Source organism: Barbus barbus (assembly GCF_936440315.1).
Source record: "Barbus barbus genome assembly, chromosome: 27".
Classification (NCBI taxonomy): Eukaryota; Metazoa; Chordata; class Actinopteri; order Cypriniformes; family Cyprinidae; genus Barbus; species Barbus barbus.
In genome coordinates, this window is record NC_136755.1 from 30,794,558 (window position 1) to 30,811,808 (window position 17,251).

The following is a 17,251-nucleotide window of genomic DNA, read 5'->3' on the forward strand; positions in this document are numbered from 1 at the left end:
AGTAGCCCGCGCCGCGGACGGCCACCAAAAACGCTGCTTGATTAACCCATACGTACGAGTCGCTCCAGGGTGGCACGCCAGGCTAGATGAGTGGCCCCACTGTAGGACGGCCGTTCGGACTGACTCGGGCACGAACAGCAGGCTCTCTGGGCATCCCGCGGGAACAGTGGAGTCGCGTAGCGCAGCGCGGACTTTGGACTCCACCCCCCAGGTGACCGCCGCCACAACCCGTTCGGGATGCAGAATAGCCACAGGGGGGGAGGGACTAGCCTTAGCCTCAAAGATCCGTGACAGCGCGTCAGGTTTACCATTCTTAGATCCTGGGCGATACGAAATGGTAAACCTGAAACGTCCAAAAAACAATGCCCAGCGAGCCTGCCTAGAATTTATTCTTTTGGCGGTGCGGATGTACTCAAGATTTTTATGGTCAGTCCAAACGATAAATGGAAACCCCGCACCCTCTAACCAGTGACGCCACTCCTCCAGCGCCAGCTTGACAGCTAGTAACTCCCTATTCCAGATGTCGTAGTTCCGTTCCGTGGGGGTTAAACGATGAGAAAAAAAGGCGCAGGGATGTATTTTCTCATCTGAAGATGATCTCTGAGACAAAACTGCCCCAACCCCCACCTCGGACGCATCCACCTCCACCATAAACTGCCGAGACGGGTCGGGGGTCGTTAAGATGGGAGCCGAAATAAATCGACTCTTTAAGCTCTCAAAAGCAGTTTGGGCTTGCGACGACCAACAGAATCGCTTCTTAGTGGAGGTGAGATCCGTCAAAGGAAGGGCGACCTGACTAAAGTTCCGAATGAATCGCCTGTAAAAATTGGCAAACCCCAGAAAGCGCTGGACCGCTCTACGGCTGTCTGGGGTGGGCCAATCAGCAACAGCTTTTACCTTGGCAAGATCCATTCGGATACCTTCAGGCGAGAGAATAAACCCCAGGAACGGAACTGACCGTGCATGAAACTCACACTTCTCCACCTTGGCGAATAAACGATTCTCCAGCAGCCGCTGGAGCACTCGCCTGACATGCTGGACATGATCGAGCTCGTTATGGGAGAAGATCAGGATGTCGTCGATGTAAACAAAAACAAACCGATCGACCATGTCTCTGAGCACGTCGTTGACGAGTGCCTGGAAGACCGCCAGGGGAGTTAGAAAGGCCTAATGGCATAACCAGGTATTCAAAATGCCCAGAATGGGTGTTAAAGGCGGTCTTCCATTCATCCCCCTCCCTAATCCGAACCAAGTGATAAGCACTGCGGAGGTCCAACTTCGTAAAGATGGTTGCCCCCTGCAAGAGTTCGAAGGCTAACGACATCAATGGCAAAGGATAACGATTCTTTACCGTGATGTCATTCAACCCCCGATAGTCTATACAGGGGCGCAGCGAACCATCCTTCTTCTCCACGAAGAAGAACCCTGCCCCAGCTGGAGAGGAAGAGGGACAAATAATATCTGCTACCAGAGAATCGTGTATATATCTCTCCATGGCCTCCCTCTCTGGTCCGGACAGAGAGTAAAGGCGCCCCTTAGGTGGGGAAGTGCCGGGCAACAGGTCAATCACACAGTCGTACGGGCGGTGCGGAGGCAGAGATGAAGCTCGGGACTTACTGAACACCGCTCTCAAGTCATGGTAAGCCTCCGGTACATCCGCCAGGCTCACCAGCTCCTCCTGCAACACAGAACAAGACATAACCGGGGAAAAAGCAGCACCCAAACATTGAGCTAAACAGAAAGGGCTCCAAGCAAAAACTGAACTGCGAGCCCAATCTATATGGGGGTTATGTTGGACCAACCAGGTGTGACCCAACACCACTGGAGCGGTGGGCGAGTGAATCAGGAGGAAACGGATCTCCTCCGCATGATTACCAGATAGAGTTAACGTGACAAACTTAGTGACATGTGTAATCTTAGTCAGTAGGGTGCCACAAAGAGTTCTGGCAGAAATGGGTTCGGCCAGGGCAACAGCCGAAATCCCCAGGCGTGTGGCCAATCCAGAATCCATGAAATCGCCCTCCGCTCCAGAGTCGATTAAGGCAGAAACCCGGGGAAACCACTCCCCCAGACCGCAATGAAGCCTGAAACTCAAGACGACCACCAGATGGCAGTCGAGTGGCAGTCACGCTCACACTATGCTCTCCCCTGCGTGATGAGCGTCGGCCCGCTACAGGGCACGCAGCTGCCCCATGACCCGCCTCCCCGCAGTAGAGACACAGCTGATTGGCCACGCGACGGCGTCGCTCTCCCACAGTCAACCGTGCTCCTCCGACCTGCATAGGCTCCTCCTCCGGGGGGACGAGGCGTTGAGACAGCGTGTCACCAGCTGTTGTCCACTCGGCGCCCGTGACGCTCGCGGGCAAATCCTCCTCTGCGGTGCCGGGAACGGAGCGCGATTCGGTCGTTGACTCGAATGGCGAGATCGATCAACCCATCCAAGCCAGAAGGCAGCTCCAGGGAATAGATCTCATCTTTAACGTGCTCTGCCAAGCCGTGGAGAAAGTGATCCCAGAGTGCCTTCTTGTTCCAGCCACAGGAGGCGGCGAGCGTACGGAACTCAATGGAGTAACCGGACACTGACTGCTCGCCTTGCTGAAGCAGTGCCAAGGCGCGTGCCGCCTCAAATCCCCGAGCCGAGCGATCGAACACCTTGCGCAGCTCCTCCGAGAACGCCTCGAATGACTGACAACAGGCATGCTCGCCATCCCACATGGCCGTGCCCCACTCTCTCGCTTGACCCACCAAGAGCGTGATGACGTACGCTACCCTGGAAAGCTCCGTGGGAAAACAGGATGGCTGGAGAGCGAAGACGAGGGAGCATTGAGACAGAAATGACCGGCATGAATTGGGCTCACCCGAGTATGGAGCGGGCGGATTAAGCCGCGGTTCCGCGTAGCGAGGAACTCCTTCCTCCGGGCCAGGAGCGGGTGCAGCAACCCGAGCAGCCGAAGAGCTGACCTGTAGCTGGTCCAGCCGTTCCACCAGCTGGCTAAGTTGGAGCGAAACCTCCGCATAGGCGTGACGAGACGCCTCTAGCTCTTCCTGCTGCCGACCCAGTAGAATGCCCTGCTGCGAGAGGGCTCGGCACAACTCCGTTTCCTCTGCTGAATCCATTAGTGGTGAGTAGATTCTGTCACGGCGTGCGTGAGGAAGGACTCAGGTGCAGAGTGGAGCTGGTGAAAACTTTTATTTAGCCACCAAAACACAAAATAACATAAACAATATATAAGCGGCCCAAGGAAGCGGAGAATCCAGAGCTGGCCGGCAGCGTCTGCGGACCACACAAGCTGCTGGATCTCCGTGCTACGAGTCCTGTAGCACAATGGAAATAAAAGTACAGAACAACGAGAAGTGAGATTCTTGAAACACACGCAACACGAGCACAGACAAAATAATCTACTCACAACGAGGAACGGAAAAACAGGGACATATATGGGAGTGGGGGAATGAGCGACAGGTGGGGGAGAGTCAGCTCGTGATCCGTGCCCTCCCGCTGCACGATCAGCACTGATTGCCCCGACCATGAGCTGCCGCACATGACAGGGCAACACAGACAGCACGAGGAGTCGAGAAGACACCCTGAACCGTGACAAATACACAAAGATGACTTTTTTGGGCACTAATATTTTGTGTTTGTAGAGCTTTAAAATTAAGAGAATCTTCAGAACTAGAGTTTAAGTGGATCCAGAACTTCAAAACTCTTTTTTTAATGATTAGATTTAGGGGGAGATGGCCTAACTCCGCTCTGCAGGCATTATTAGGTGTGTTTCTGTGCACATGAAGGATGCTTCTGCAGAAATCTACATGCAGAGCTTCTAAAGGGTGTTTGTGCCAATCTTTATGGCTGTAGTCACTCACTCTCTCTCTCTCTCTGGCTCTCTCTCTCTCTCACACACACACACACACACACACATATAAACACACACATACACTCACTCACGCTCTCTCTCTCTCTCTCTCTCTCTCTCTCTCACACACACACACACACACACATTTTAGATTACTAGTGAAGTGAAGAAACTCATGAAGGTGTGATTGATGTTGTGATGGAAATGCTTCTATCTTATATTTGAGCTTCTTCTCGATCGCAGCTGTGCTCTGGACGTTCATCAGGTGCATCATGGGATGCTTCTTAACACCAATGAAGGAATGTGAGATGATGTTTCTCTTCACTCTGTGCTGCTCATGTATTTAAACCAGTTACAAGTTAATCAGACAAGGATATGATTATTATTTGTCTAAAATCCGATTGTGAGCAGAAAGCTGGGGTCAGTGGTGTGTGTGCAGGCTTTAGTTGCTTTACACACACCTGCATGTGCCACTGTGTGTTTGTCATGTCAACAGAGCCGCACGGGATTGTGGGTAGTGCTGATCTGAACGCTGACAGACGCCGTTATTGTGTGTGATGAGGATGATTTATTAGCTGTGTCTGTCGTAGAGTTTGTTTTCTGTGTCATTTATGAACTCTACAGAGAGCTTTATCCAAGGAAACATTCTGAGCCTCAGCTGCTAACATGGATTTAACAACTATGTTTGCATGCATGCAGAAATATTAAAGATATCTATGCTTTTAGGCTCTGGTTCTTAACAAACTTTTGTTTTGGCATCATCATTTTAAGGCCCTATATGGGTCAGTCTATAAATTCTGATTGGATAAACACAAAACCACATTTGTTTTAATACCATTAAAAATGGGTAAAATTAAACCATTTGTGGACATGGAGCCACATTAGGAACCCAATTTCTTTGGGATTGAACCATACAGGGCCTTAAAAATGAAGATACCAAAACAGAAGTTTTGTATGAACCAGCATCTAGCTGATAAAATGTAAAAACTGTAACTTGAATGCAATGTAAGTTGCTTTGGATAAAAGCGTCTACTAAATGTAAAAGTAAATTTATATTAAGATATCTTCAATACTTCTTGAGTTACAGGCATGCAAACTTTGGAAAAATAGTATTTTTGTCACATTTAGACAGGTATGTTCAATACAATTGTTTTGATTGAGAGAAACAAGATTTTAAGTTTTAACATCATTTGTTCTTCAGTCATTCCTGTATCAGCTGAATGCAAAGTAACTCATATTTGGTTTTTGAAAATGTGTACAATTTAACAACTGACTGATGGAGCCATATTTAGATCCCCGTATCTCTCAGAATGAATCATATATGAATCACACAGGGCTTTAAAAATGAAGATACCAAAAGAAAACTTTAAGAACCAAATCTAAAAGGGCATTAAGATATCTTTAATAATTCTTGAGTTATAGCCATGCACAAATAACTTGAAGAGCTTTTTCCTGTTTCTGAACAGTCACCATTAGCATATAATGCAGCACAGATCGCTGAAGTCAACAGATTTGACTAAAAGAGCTTCAGTCTGTGTGTGAAAATAACATCACGATGCTGCCATCTTTCTGATCTCATTCCTCCTGTAATCTGGCTCTGAATCTTAGGGTGCTTTCACATCTGTAGTTCGGTTCATTTGGTCCGGACCAAAGGCAAAAAATTATACATTGTAGCTATTTTTAGCCGTTTTGGTTCCTTTTCACACCACATTCAAGTCAAGTCAAGTCACCTTTATTTATATAGCGCTTTTTACAATGCAAATTGTGTCAAAGCACTGCACAATATCAAAAAAGGAAAATAATGTGTCAATAAGTTTAAATAGTGTCTTTGCAATCAGGTCGATGATATCTCTGGAAATGAAGCGTCCCCAACTAAGCAAGCCAGAGGCGACAGCGGCAAGGAACCAAAACTCCATCGGTGACAGAATGGAGAAAAAACCTTGGGAGAAACCAGGCTCAGTTGGGGGGCCAATTCTCCTCTGGCCAAACAAACCAGCAGTTCAGTTCCAAACTGCAGCAAGTCAGATTGAATGGGCTCAGCTGGTTCCAGTGGTCTTTTCCGATGGCTGTCTAAGTGGCGGGGTCCTCAATGGGGATCTGTCTCTGGCGTTCATCCAGGTGTCTGGCCTCTGCCTACGATCAGGGACACATACGTCATCTCCCGGCGCTGATCCTCCATCTCAGGTGTTCGGTCATCTCAGATCGTGTAATGGTTGGATCCAGACTGAAGTTCTGTAATTCCTAGCAACTGACAATGGCAGAAACGGAGAGACAAGCAGAGACATGATTAGCGTAGCTGCTGTTCCATCTAAGCAAAAATAAATTGTTCAACCCAAGCTAAAGAATAATAATAATGTACGTCTGATCAGATATAACTGCAGTACAAGATTATCTGATGCATTATGTGAATGCTTGGCTAAAGAGATGTGTCTTTAATCTAGATTTAAACAGAGAGAGTGTATCTGAACCCCGAATGTTATCAGGAAGGCTATTCCAGAGTTTGGGAGCCAAATGTGAAAAAGCTCTACCTCCTTTAGTGGACTTTGCTATCCTATGTACTACCAAAAGTCCAGAGTTTTGCGACCTTAGAGAGCGGGTTGGATTATAGCGTGGTAGAAGACGAGTTAGGTACGCAGGAGCTAAACCATTTAGGGCCTTATAGGCAAGTAATAATAATTTGTAAATGATACGGAGCTTAATAGGTAGCCAGTGCAGAGACTGTAAAATTGGAGTAATATGATCATATTTTCTTGATCTGGTAAGAACTCTAGCCGCTGCATTTTGGACTATCTGTAGCTTGTTTATTGAAGATGCAGGACAACCACCTAGCAGTGCATTACAATAGTCCAGTCTAGAGGTCATGAATGCATGAACTAGCTTTTCTGCATCAGAAACAGGTAGCATGCTTCGAAGCTTGGCAATGTTCCTGAGATGGAAGAATGCATTGTTTGCTCTGGTCCGAACCAGCTGAAACGAACCAAAATGCAGTCACGTGACATCCGCTTCACTTGTTGGCTAGATGTGTCTTTGAACGCATTCCCTAAACTGCTTTTCGATTGGTCAGAAAGAGCGTGCGGGAAAATTCCAACGGTGCTCCCGGAAGTAAACAAAGACAGGAGTAAAATGTAGCAGACAGCAGACAGCACACTGCTATTTTGAGGCTCCGCACCTCCTCACAACCCCAAGTTTGTCCGCGACCTGCCATGCTAAACTGCAAACTGTCAACAAACACTTCCTCATCCTATAATGCACAGCGCAGCTGACTACGGCAGCTGGTTTAGTCCAAAAATGTGCAGTTCTTTTTGCGGTTGGGTCTGATAGACTTTCCAACAAGGGGAAAAAATACTCTGGATTTTGTTTACACCACCCAGAGAGGAGCCTACAAGGCCCTCCCCCACCTCGGAACCTCAGACCACATCACTGTCATGCTAATGCCTGCATACAGACCGCTCGTTAAAGCCATCAAACCAATACACAAACAGATACAAGTGTGGCCGGAAGGGTCGTCAGAGGCACTTCAAGACTGTTTTGAAACCACTGACTGGAATATGTTTAACCCTCTGGTTGTGTTCGGACTCCGGTCATGCCCGTTGTGTTCACTCCAAACAACTGCTTATAAATCTGTCATTATTCTATATTATCACCAAATATTGGATTCAATCTTTTTGTCAACTTGTTTTCGTTCATTTAGGACTGGTTTTGTGTTTCTATTTGCTTCTGATTAATCGTAAGCCTCATTTATCTGAGAGTAGGTACCTAATTTTTTGAGTGAAAAAATAATTTTTTATGAATAATTTTCACAATATTAAACAAAAAATTATAAAAATGTGCACTGTGTCTCACACTAGTGTACAATGCAAATTCTAAAAAAATTAATGAGAAGTACTTGTACCCTATGTGCGCAAAGTCAGTAAGTTTGAGTCCAATGCGATAACGTTAACTAGTATTTTCAGGAAAAATAAAAAAAAATTTGGTCAATTTTACCCGAACACAACCAGAGGGTTAAACAGGCTGCCACATACAACAACACTACAGACCTCCAAGAGTTCTCAGAGACGGTCACTACCTACATCACCAAGTGCATTGATGATGTAACAGTCACAAAGTCCATCACTGTCAGGGCCAACCAGAAGCCGTGGATGACAGGGGAGGTCTACAGACTTCTGAAGGCTCGGAACGCTGCCTTTAGAGCTGGAGATGAGGAGGGCCTGAAGACAGCTAGGGCCAACCTTTCCCGCGGCATCAAAGAGGCCAAGAGACAGTACTCCAGGAGGATAGCCCATCGTTTCAGCGACAGCAGAGACACTCGGAGCCTGTGGCAGGGGATACAGACCATTACGGACTACAAGCCCCCACCACAGACCTGTGACAGCACCATCCCCCTGCTGAACGAGCTGAATGCCTTCTTTGCTCGCTTTGAGGCACAAAACAGCACCACTGCACAGAAGACTCCACCTCCTCCCGGCGACCAGGTGATGACGCTGTCCCCGGACAGTGTGAGGAGATCCCTCAGCAGGATCAATGTACGCAAAGCTCTGGGTCCTGACAACATTCCTGGGCGTGTACTGAGAGACTGTGCAGTGGAACTCACTGATGTCTTCACAGACATCTTCAACATCTCGCTAAATCAGGCCGTTGTCCCCACATGCTTCAAAGCTACCACCATCAGTCCAGTCCCAAAGAAGTCATCTCCATCCTGCTTCAATGACTACCGTCCAATAGCACTCACTCCTATTCTCATGAACTGCTTTGAACGGCTAGTCATGCACCACATCAAGTCTGTGAATGTGGAGAAGACGAAGGAGATTGTTGTTGACTTGTTGAGTACACACTCAGCATGCCCCTCTGACCATCAACAGTGCGACTGTGGAGAGAGTGAGCAGCACCAAGTTCCTGGGTGTGCACATCACAGAGGACCTCTCCTGGACTAACAACACTGTAGCACTGGCCAAGAAAGCACAGCAGCGTCTCTACTTCCTCCGCAAATTGAGAAGAGCCAGAGCCCCGACCCCCATCATGTGCACCTTCTACAGAGGCACCATCGAGAGCATCCTAACTAGCTGCATCACTGTGTGGTATGGCGCTTGCAACGCATCCTGCCGCAAGTCACTTCAGCGCATAGTGAGAGCAGCTGAGAAGATCGTTGGTGTCTCTCTCCCCTCCCTCCAGGACATCTACAGCACCCGTCTCACCCGCAGAGCCCTCCACATTGCAGGCGATCCCACCCACCCGACACACAGCTTCTTCAGTCTGCTGCCATCAGGGAGGAGACTGCGGAGTCTCCAGGCGAGGACCAGCAGACTGAAGGACAGCTTCATACATCAGGCTGTCAGGAAGCTGAACTCCCTCCCGTCCTTGCCCCCCCTCCCCTCTTTTACCCCATGCAGCACTGAACTCTGACACTATAGTAATCCACAGGTTTGAGAAACGAGTACTCGATTAATCGGGGGTGGAGCTTAAGCAAGGGGTGGGGCATGTGCGTCATAGCGACAATTAAAATATTTTAATTAAAGCCCTGTTAAAAACGTTGTTGATAAAACTATGACAGGATTCAGAAAATAATTAAATTAACACAGATTATTAAAAATCACCATCAATAGTGGTTAATACAGTAAACATTTAAAAGAAATAACAGCGTGAGGTGAAGCTGAAGCGCTTTTTCTACATGACGCATTGTATATAAAATTAATCACATATCCTAGATACACAATATGTAAATGTTATATTACAAATTGTATTTATCTACACAAAATGCATGTGAGCTTGAACTATGTGCCAACCAGAAAGTAGTGGATGTGCTTCTCCCGTTACAGGCGCTTTAAAACAACGACAACTGAAGCCCCGCAAAAACAAAAAAAACAAAAACACAGTCATTTTACAGTATTATCCCCATCAATATGTGTGTCTTATTATTTGCATAAACATTTTGGATCAGTTTTTAAAAAGATAACCTACCTTTTTCTATGTTTTATAAAACAAATAAAACACACATGATACTCTGCTTTTCAGTTATTTTATTCAACTGTTATTTTTAACAAAATATTTTGCTTCAAATATTTTACTTCAGCAGCATCACAACAGCTGTGGATCTACCAGTTTTTTGGTAAAAGGTTTGCAAAAATAAAGTTTAATACAACTTCACCAAACGACTGTTAAGTAGCCCATAGCCTAACGCAAATTAGAAGCCAGCATATTTTGGCTGCGTAAACTTAAAATAAAAATAGCCTGAATATTTTTACCACAGCTATAAAACTTAAAGATTAGGTAACATAACATTTCTTTCAAAATGATCAGTCGGTAAAGGTAAATAAAATAAAGCCGGCATAATTTAACTATGCTGCTTAAACTTAAAACAAAAACAGCCTGAACATTTTACCATGCATGGCTAATAAAACTTCGACAGACTGTCTTTTAGTGAACAAGCGCATTTTTCGTATAGAGCATCAATCCTTGCAGTGACCGTTTTGCGCGATGGGACAGTATAGTGGGGCTCAACGTAATTCATTAAACGTTTAAAACTGTAATGATGGCGCTGAGGCAGAGTTAGAATCCATTCGCAGAAGTTTATTAAAAGGGGTTGCAACAAACAGAAACGTGAAGTCAGGTAAGAGGTCTATACCAGTATCACAGTTGAGTCCGTTGATACACACAGGGGCAATCCAGAAGACGGAAATCAGTAGGCAGGCAAAGAGTTCGTACACAAACATCAGCTCAAACGAGCAAACAAGGCAGAGGGGCAAATCCAGGAAATCAGAGTCGAGGTCAACAGGCAGAGTTATACACAGCAAGGCCATGAGAAAGACAATGGTAAACGCTTGGGAAGGCAGGTAAACTGGAAATACTTCGCTGTTTGACATGTGCTCAGTTTCTGGCTTATAAAGCAACAAACAGGAAGTGGCAGTAGAGGAAGCAAACCTCTGCTGGTTTGGTGTTACAAAAACCTTCACCTTCAACAAAACTAATAGGCAGCAAGTCTTCTGCTGTCATTTCTGCTATTAGCTGCATCATCTTTTCTGCCCTGCCTGTGTCGCATTTCTGTCTGATGGTGAACTCTCTTATGCTCGTCTGACTGCTGGTAGTGGCATCGGCATCAAAAGCATCTGCTTTTTTGTGTTTACGTGCAAGATGATAACGCATCGAACTCGTTGTAGAGTTGTAGACGAGTGGGACTTACACTTGACTGTTTTTTCGTCAAGTTTTTTAAAGTGTTGCCAGACATCGCTGCGCGCTTTAGAAGCCATATTCGCTCTGTGCTCCGGTCTTGTCTCTAGACGACAACTTCTCGCAGCCATAACCAATCAAATATCAGACTACCGCCCAAATACCATCATAACCAATCAGAAAGAATGGAAGTAGTTCAATAAAAAAAAAAATTTTTTAGAGCCCATCGATCATCATTTTCATGCTCGATCATCACTGATGCGTTCGAGTAATCGATTATTCGAGTACTCGTGCACATCCCTAATGTACATATGTTTAAATGGTATTTATTTGTATTTGAACATCTACTGTCAGTGTTTTAAATGTTAACTGTATGCAAGGGTCTGAGAGTAACGCAATTTCAATTCTCTGTATGTATGCGCCGTACATGTGGAAGAATTGACAATAAAGCAGACTTGACTTGACTTGATAGTTTATGATGATTTCTAAAGCTTTTTGACAAAGGTCAGAAATCCTGTTATGATGCAGATTTTTGAGGTCATAAATTAATCTATTACTTTTCCTACATAATTTGTAACAAAACAACTTAAAATGTGACCCTGGAGCACAAAACCAGTCATAAGTGTCAATTTTTCGAAATTGAGGTTTATACATCATCTGAAATCTGAATAAATGATCTTTCCATTGATGTATGGTTTGTTATGATAGGACAATATTTGTCTGAGATACAACTATTTGAAAATCTGGAATCTGAGGGAGCAAAAAAATCAAAATATTGAGAAAATCTCCTTTAAAGTTGTTCAAATGAAGTTCTTAGCAATGCATATTACTGATCAAAAATGAAGTTGATATATTTACGGTAGGAAATTTACAAAATATCTTCATGGAACATGATTTTAACATGATCTTAATATCCTAATGATTTTTGTCATAAAAGAAAAATTTATAATTTTGACCCATACAACGTATTGTTGGCTATTGCTACAAATATACCTGTGCTACTCATGACTGCTCCAGGGTCACAAATATCTATTTAGGAGTAGTCTTAGACCTTTCCAGCGATTATATAGATTGTCATGATTAGATTAGGATTTATTTGTAATCTAGTGAAGTAAATTTAGGCGTCCCTTTGAGGGGACGGGTGACAGTAAAGAGCTACAGAGTTGGTTGATTTTGGAAGGATTTGGTTGCATTGGTTTCACAGTGATGCATGTGTTATGAAGTTATTTTTACCCTGTAATTTAGCTCCGAATCTCAGATGAAAATTGCCATTTTGATCCTCCCCTACACAAAAGTTCATTACTCAGTAAATATTCATCCATTGCATTTAGTGTTTTAGCTTTCATCAGCCAAGCTTTCATGAACCAAATAAAAAATTTCAGCCAAGGAAGTGTGTAAGATTTATTTGATTTGGCCTGGAGTGGTCCTGTGATTGCGTTAGGTGTGTGTGTGTGTGCATCTCAGGCTTCCATCTGATCCCACGTCTGTCGGCCGTGGTTCCCGAGAGCTGTCTGCTGATCGTGGTGGGGCTGCTGGTGGGCGGTTTGATCCGAGTGATGGGCAAGAGGCCGCCGGTTCTGGACTCGCAGCTCTTCTTCCTGTGCCTGCTGCCGCCCATCATCCTGGACGCCGGCTACTTCCTGCCCCTGCGGCCCTTCACCGAGAACGCCGGCACCATCCTGAGCTTTGCTGTGCTGGGGACGCTGTGGAACAGCTTCTTCACCGGCACGCTGCTGTACGCCTGCCGTCCGGCGGCCCTCGAGCTGCTGCCCTGCCTGCTGTTCGGCTCCATCGTGTCCGCCGTGGATCCGGTGGCCGTCCTGGCCGTCTTCGAGGAGATCCACATCAACGAACTGCTACACATCCTGGTGTTCGGAGAGTCGCTGCTCAACGACGCCGTGACCGTGGTGAGAACATCTGATATAGGGCTGCAAAACCATTAGTCACGATTAATTGACTCAAAATAAAAGTTTGTTTACTTACTATATGAGACCCTGGAGCACAAAACCAGTCATAAGATTTATGCATCATCTGAAAGTTTAATAAATAATATTTCCATTGATGTATGGTTTGTTATGATAGGATAATATTTGGCTGAGATACAACTATTTGAAAATCTGGAATCTGAGGGTGCGTGTGTGTGTGTGTGTGTACTAGGGCTGCACAATTAATCGAATGCAATAGTCAAACTGTAATTAATCTCCTCAGTAGAGTTGGTTCTGTGATTAGTAGTAAATCTCTAGTAGCATTTACTACACATCACCGACAAGCTATGCAATTGCGTTCATTATCACAGACAATTTCATCAAAATCGAAAATATCGTTCTGTGATAATGACAGCTGTTTGTGTAGCTTCTCAGTGAACTATGGCTCTGTGTAGTAAATGCCGCTCCATCTGAAAGCATGTGAAAATACCACATTTAACCCTTGTGCATCAATAAAAAAAAGTTACACTTAGGTCCATAGTGGACAAAAATGTCCATGTCAAAAAAATGGTCATAAAAATTGTAAGCTTGGGAGCAGAGACTTAAGTGTGGTCTCATTTTAAAGACCCATGGCAGATTGTTGTTGAAGTAAAAAAAGTTTACAAAGTGAAACAACAAAAAAAGTTATACAGGTTTAAGTTTATGAAAATGATTTATGAACAATATTTTGTTATTTTATATATGAAACATGTTGAACTCTAAACCTGCTAGAAAATCAAAGCCATAAATCTAAACCAGGTTGATATCTCAAAAAATTAGCTTTCAGTAAAATTTAGTTTGGGCGCAGTACCACATTTTCCCCATTAGATGCCAGCAAACCTCTGCTGCTGCACACAGTGCTTGGATTTGTGATTTACAGTAGTTTCTCTCTCTCAATTATTACAAGAACACACACAATGTTTTTTATGACACATACAAACCACACTCTGACATCCATACCAACACAACCACACAATTATAGCTGCATTATTTATCTAATTGGCTCTATGATATACAGAAGCAGAAAACAGGAATAAAGCGAGTATTTGCTTTATAGATCCTTTATAGACCAAATCTGAAAAAAAGGCACCATCTGGTAAAAAAATTGTAAAAAAAATAAATTTTGAAGCCTTGCCAACAGAATGAAAGCCTATTAACAACAATTGCATCATTTTACAGTTAAACGGCACTGCGAATAAAAATAGCAGTTTTAATGGGCTTCAATGGGGACATTTTTGTCCTTAAGGTATTTTTTGTACGGAGGGTAAAATTTATTTTTTTTGAAGGAAATGAGGGTGAAATATTAAAATTCCAATAAAAATAATCACCTGAGCCAAAATGTATGCAGTTGGCATTAACAGAGGCACACTAATAACAAAAAACAAAACTGAAATGGACAAAAATGTCCATAAGGTTGCACAAGCGTTAATAACATGTTAATAAAACACTCGTACGTCAGTCGAGTGTTTGAAATAAATCCTTCTGTGATATAATGTGGCTTCTTACACAGAATAATTAAAGTCCCCCTGTAGTGAAAATCAAGTTTTTTTTGTTGTTTATTTGTCTGTAGTGTTTTTAATTAGCTTTTAGACAAACCATGTGCCAGTCCATTAATCAACACCATTGCTGTGTATTTTCTCCTTAAAACTGTACTTATCAGTCGTCATCTGTGGATCAGGAGGGGCTGGCTGGTGCGACTGAGTGGAGGCGGGGCTAATTTGCATATTCATAGATCCGCGTATAGTAAATGAGGCAAGGGTGTCGAGTTGCGTTCAAATTATTTTAAGGCATGAGGAAATTATTTTCAGATAAAAAAAACATTTAAATATGTAATTTTGATTATCAAAGATTAGTTTTAGGGGATAATTTTTGTCTACAGGGGGACTTTAAGGCATATTTCATAGTATTCTAATCAGTGATAAAGGCTGGGTCGATTAGCATTGCATTATAGATATACTTTATTATAATGAAAATTATAATAATAAGAACTAGTTGTGTGTTTATTAGTCACGTTGAATCAATGAAAGCAGTTAAATCTTCTGTTTATTCAGCTAGCACTATAGGGATCTCCTGAGCTTCTTCTGTGGGGCCTTCAGATGGAGATTTACTACTGATCACAGAACCGTGCTTCACTGAGAGATACGTATGACAATCACAGCTTCTGCCTAATCGTGATTTATCGCCTTTTGCAAATTAATTTTGATTAATCGTGCAGCCCTAGTGTGTACTGGGGAAGTCGTGGCCTAATGGTTAGAGAGTCGGACTCGTAATCCAAAGGTTGTGGGTTTGAGTCTCGGGCCGGCAGGAATTGTAGGTGGGGGGAGTGAATGTCCAGCGCTCTCTCCACCCTCAATACCACGACTGAGGTGCCCTTGAGCAAGACACCGAACCCCCAACTGCTCCCCGGGCGCCGCAGCATAAATGGCTGCCCACTGCTCCGGGTGTGTGTTCACGGTGTGTGTGTGTGTGCATTTGTTCACTACTCACTGCTGTGTGTGTGCACTTGGATGGGTTAAACGCAGAGCACCAATTTCGAGTATGGGTCACCATACTTGACAATACGTCACGACTTTACTTTTTACTTACTTTACTGTGTGGTTATTTATTATGTATATATAAATACAAACACATACCTGTATATATTAAGGAATAAAATGTTAGATTTATGTAAAATATTTATATTTAGATATAATATAAATTATATACGTTTACATATAAATATATTTTTTAAATATACTGCATACATTTGTGTGTATTTATATATACATAATAAACATATACACGTGTGTTTCCTTCAGGTCCTGTACCACCTGTTTGAGGAGTTTGCGCACGCGGGCGAGGTGACTGCGGGCGACGTGTTTCTGGGTGTGGTGTGTTTTTTCGTGGTGGCACTGGGCGGAGTGCTGGTGGGCGGCGTGTACGGAGTGCTGGCGGCTTTCACGTCACGCTTCACGTCGCACACACGTGTGATCGAGCCCCTGTTCGTCTTCCTCTACAGCTACATGGCCTACCTGTCGGCCGAGGTCTTCCACCTGTCCGGCATCATGGCGTGAGTCCCAGACGCTCATGCTGTGTGCACCGTTGGGGAAAGCTGCTTTTAAAAGTCATGCATTACAATATTACAATATGAGATTCAACTACAAGTTTGAAGGGTATTAGAGAGATTTTGTAGATTTTTTTGTATTTTTCATTTATTTATTTTATACCGTTCCTCATGAGTATTCCAAACCACCAGCACTGTCAATGTCTTTGTTTTTTTGGGGGGGGGGGGGGGGGGGGGGGGGGTTGAGTATATGACATGGATGGGTGGTGGAGTTTAGAGGAAGGAAGTTATTGCATGTAATGTATCTCAGTGGTTAACAGTCCTAAATGCTGGTTCGATTACTTCTATTGTCCTCATTTGTAAGTCACTTTGGATAAAAGCATCTGCGAAATGACTAAGTGTAAATGTATATAACAATACTGTGTTACTCTACGAAAAGTAACTAATTGCTTTACTTGGATATCTTTTACGGAAAGTAATGCATTCCATGAACCCTTTTCACAAGACGCATTTAACCGTCATCAGCATCATAAATCCTCAAAAGTTTTTTAAATTTAGATTTATTTATTTTTGAATTTATGTACATTTATAACACTATACTTTGTATTATATCACATTTGCATCAAAAAAAAAAAAAAAAGGAAAAACAAATTAAGGCTAATGCGAGAGTGTTTCTAATGCAGCGTCAAAGTGTCACATCTCTGATGCAATAAAGCCACTCCCCCAGTTTCTCTTGCTCCAAATTAAAGGATGCTATATAGTATAGTCAGTAAAATCATCTGGCTTTTAGTGATGATTGTTTATTATAATTACATGATTTACATATTTACTATAGCTGTAATATATTACACAAGCCATATTAAAATAATAATAATTATTAATCGTTTACTTTAAATTAGCATAAATATATACAAATAATATAGAATATAAATAAGCTTTAGAATCAATAGATAAAACTTCAAACATGACTACGATAAGAGTTCCGATTTTTGAGTCTCTGTACCTATTTATATATTATCAACTATATAAACTAACTTCACAATATATGCCAAGATGTCTTCTTTTAGTTGTCCACTTTCACAGACAGCTCTTTTCACCTTTCTGTCATGAGTCCGGGACCTGCAGTTCTGCCTTTCTCCACCAGAGGTCACCATCTCCCTTCCTCCCGGACTTCATTCCCCTAACTCCACTCAGCTGCCACATTACACACACCTGTCACATTATTACAGTCA

At 43.5% G+C, this 17,251-nt stretch overlaps 1 protein-coding gene across 6 annotated transcripts in view; it reads left to right on the forward strand.

Annotated features, from left to right (window-relative positions):
- Window positions 1-17,251, forward strand: part of slc9a1b (solute carrier family 9 member A1b) — a 39,900-nt gene that overhangs the window by 3,521 nt on the left and 19,128 nt on the right. For 3 of the 6 annotated variants that reach the window (XM_079380663.1, XM_079380666.1, XM_079380665.1), the window contains 3 exons: window positions 4,095-4,154; window positions 12,477-12,919; window positions 15,775-16,025. In XM_079380663.1, coding sequence (XP_079236789.1) covers window positions 4,095-4,154; window positions 12,477-12,919; window positions 15,775-16,025 — 754 coding nt within the window. The remainder of the gene's footprint in view (window positions 1-4,094; window positions 4,155-12,476; window positions 12,920-15,774; window positions 16,026-17,251) is intronic. The other 3 variants (XM_079380664.1, XM_079380668.1, XM_079380667.1) reach the window with 1 other exon arrangement.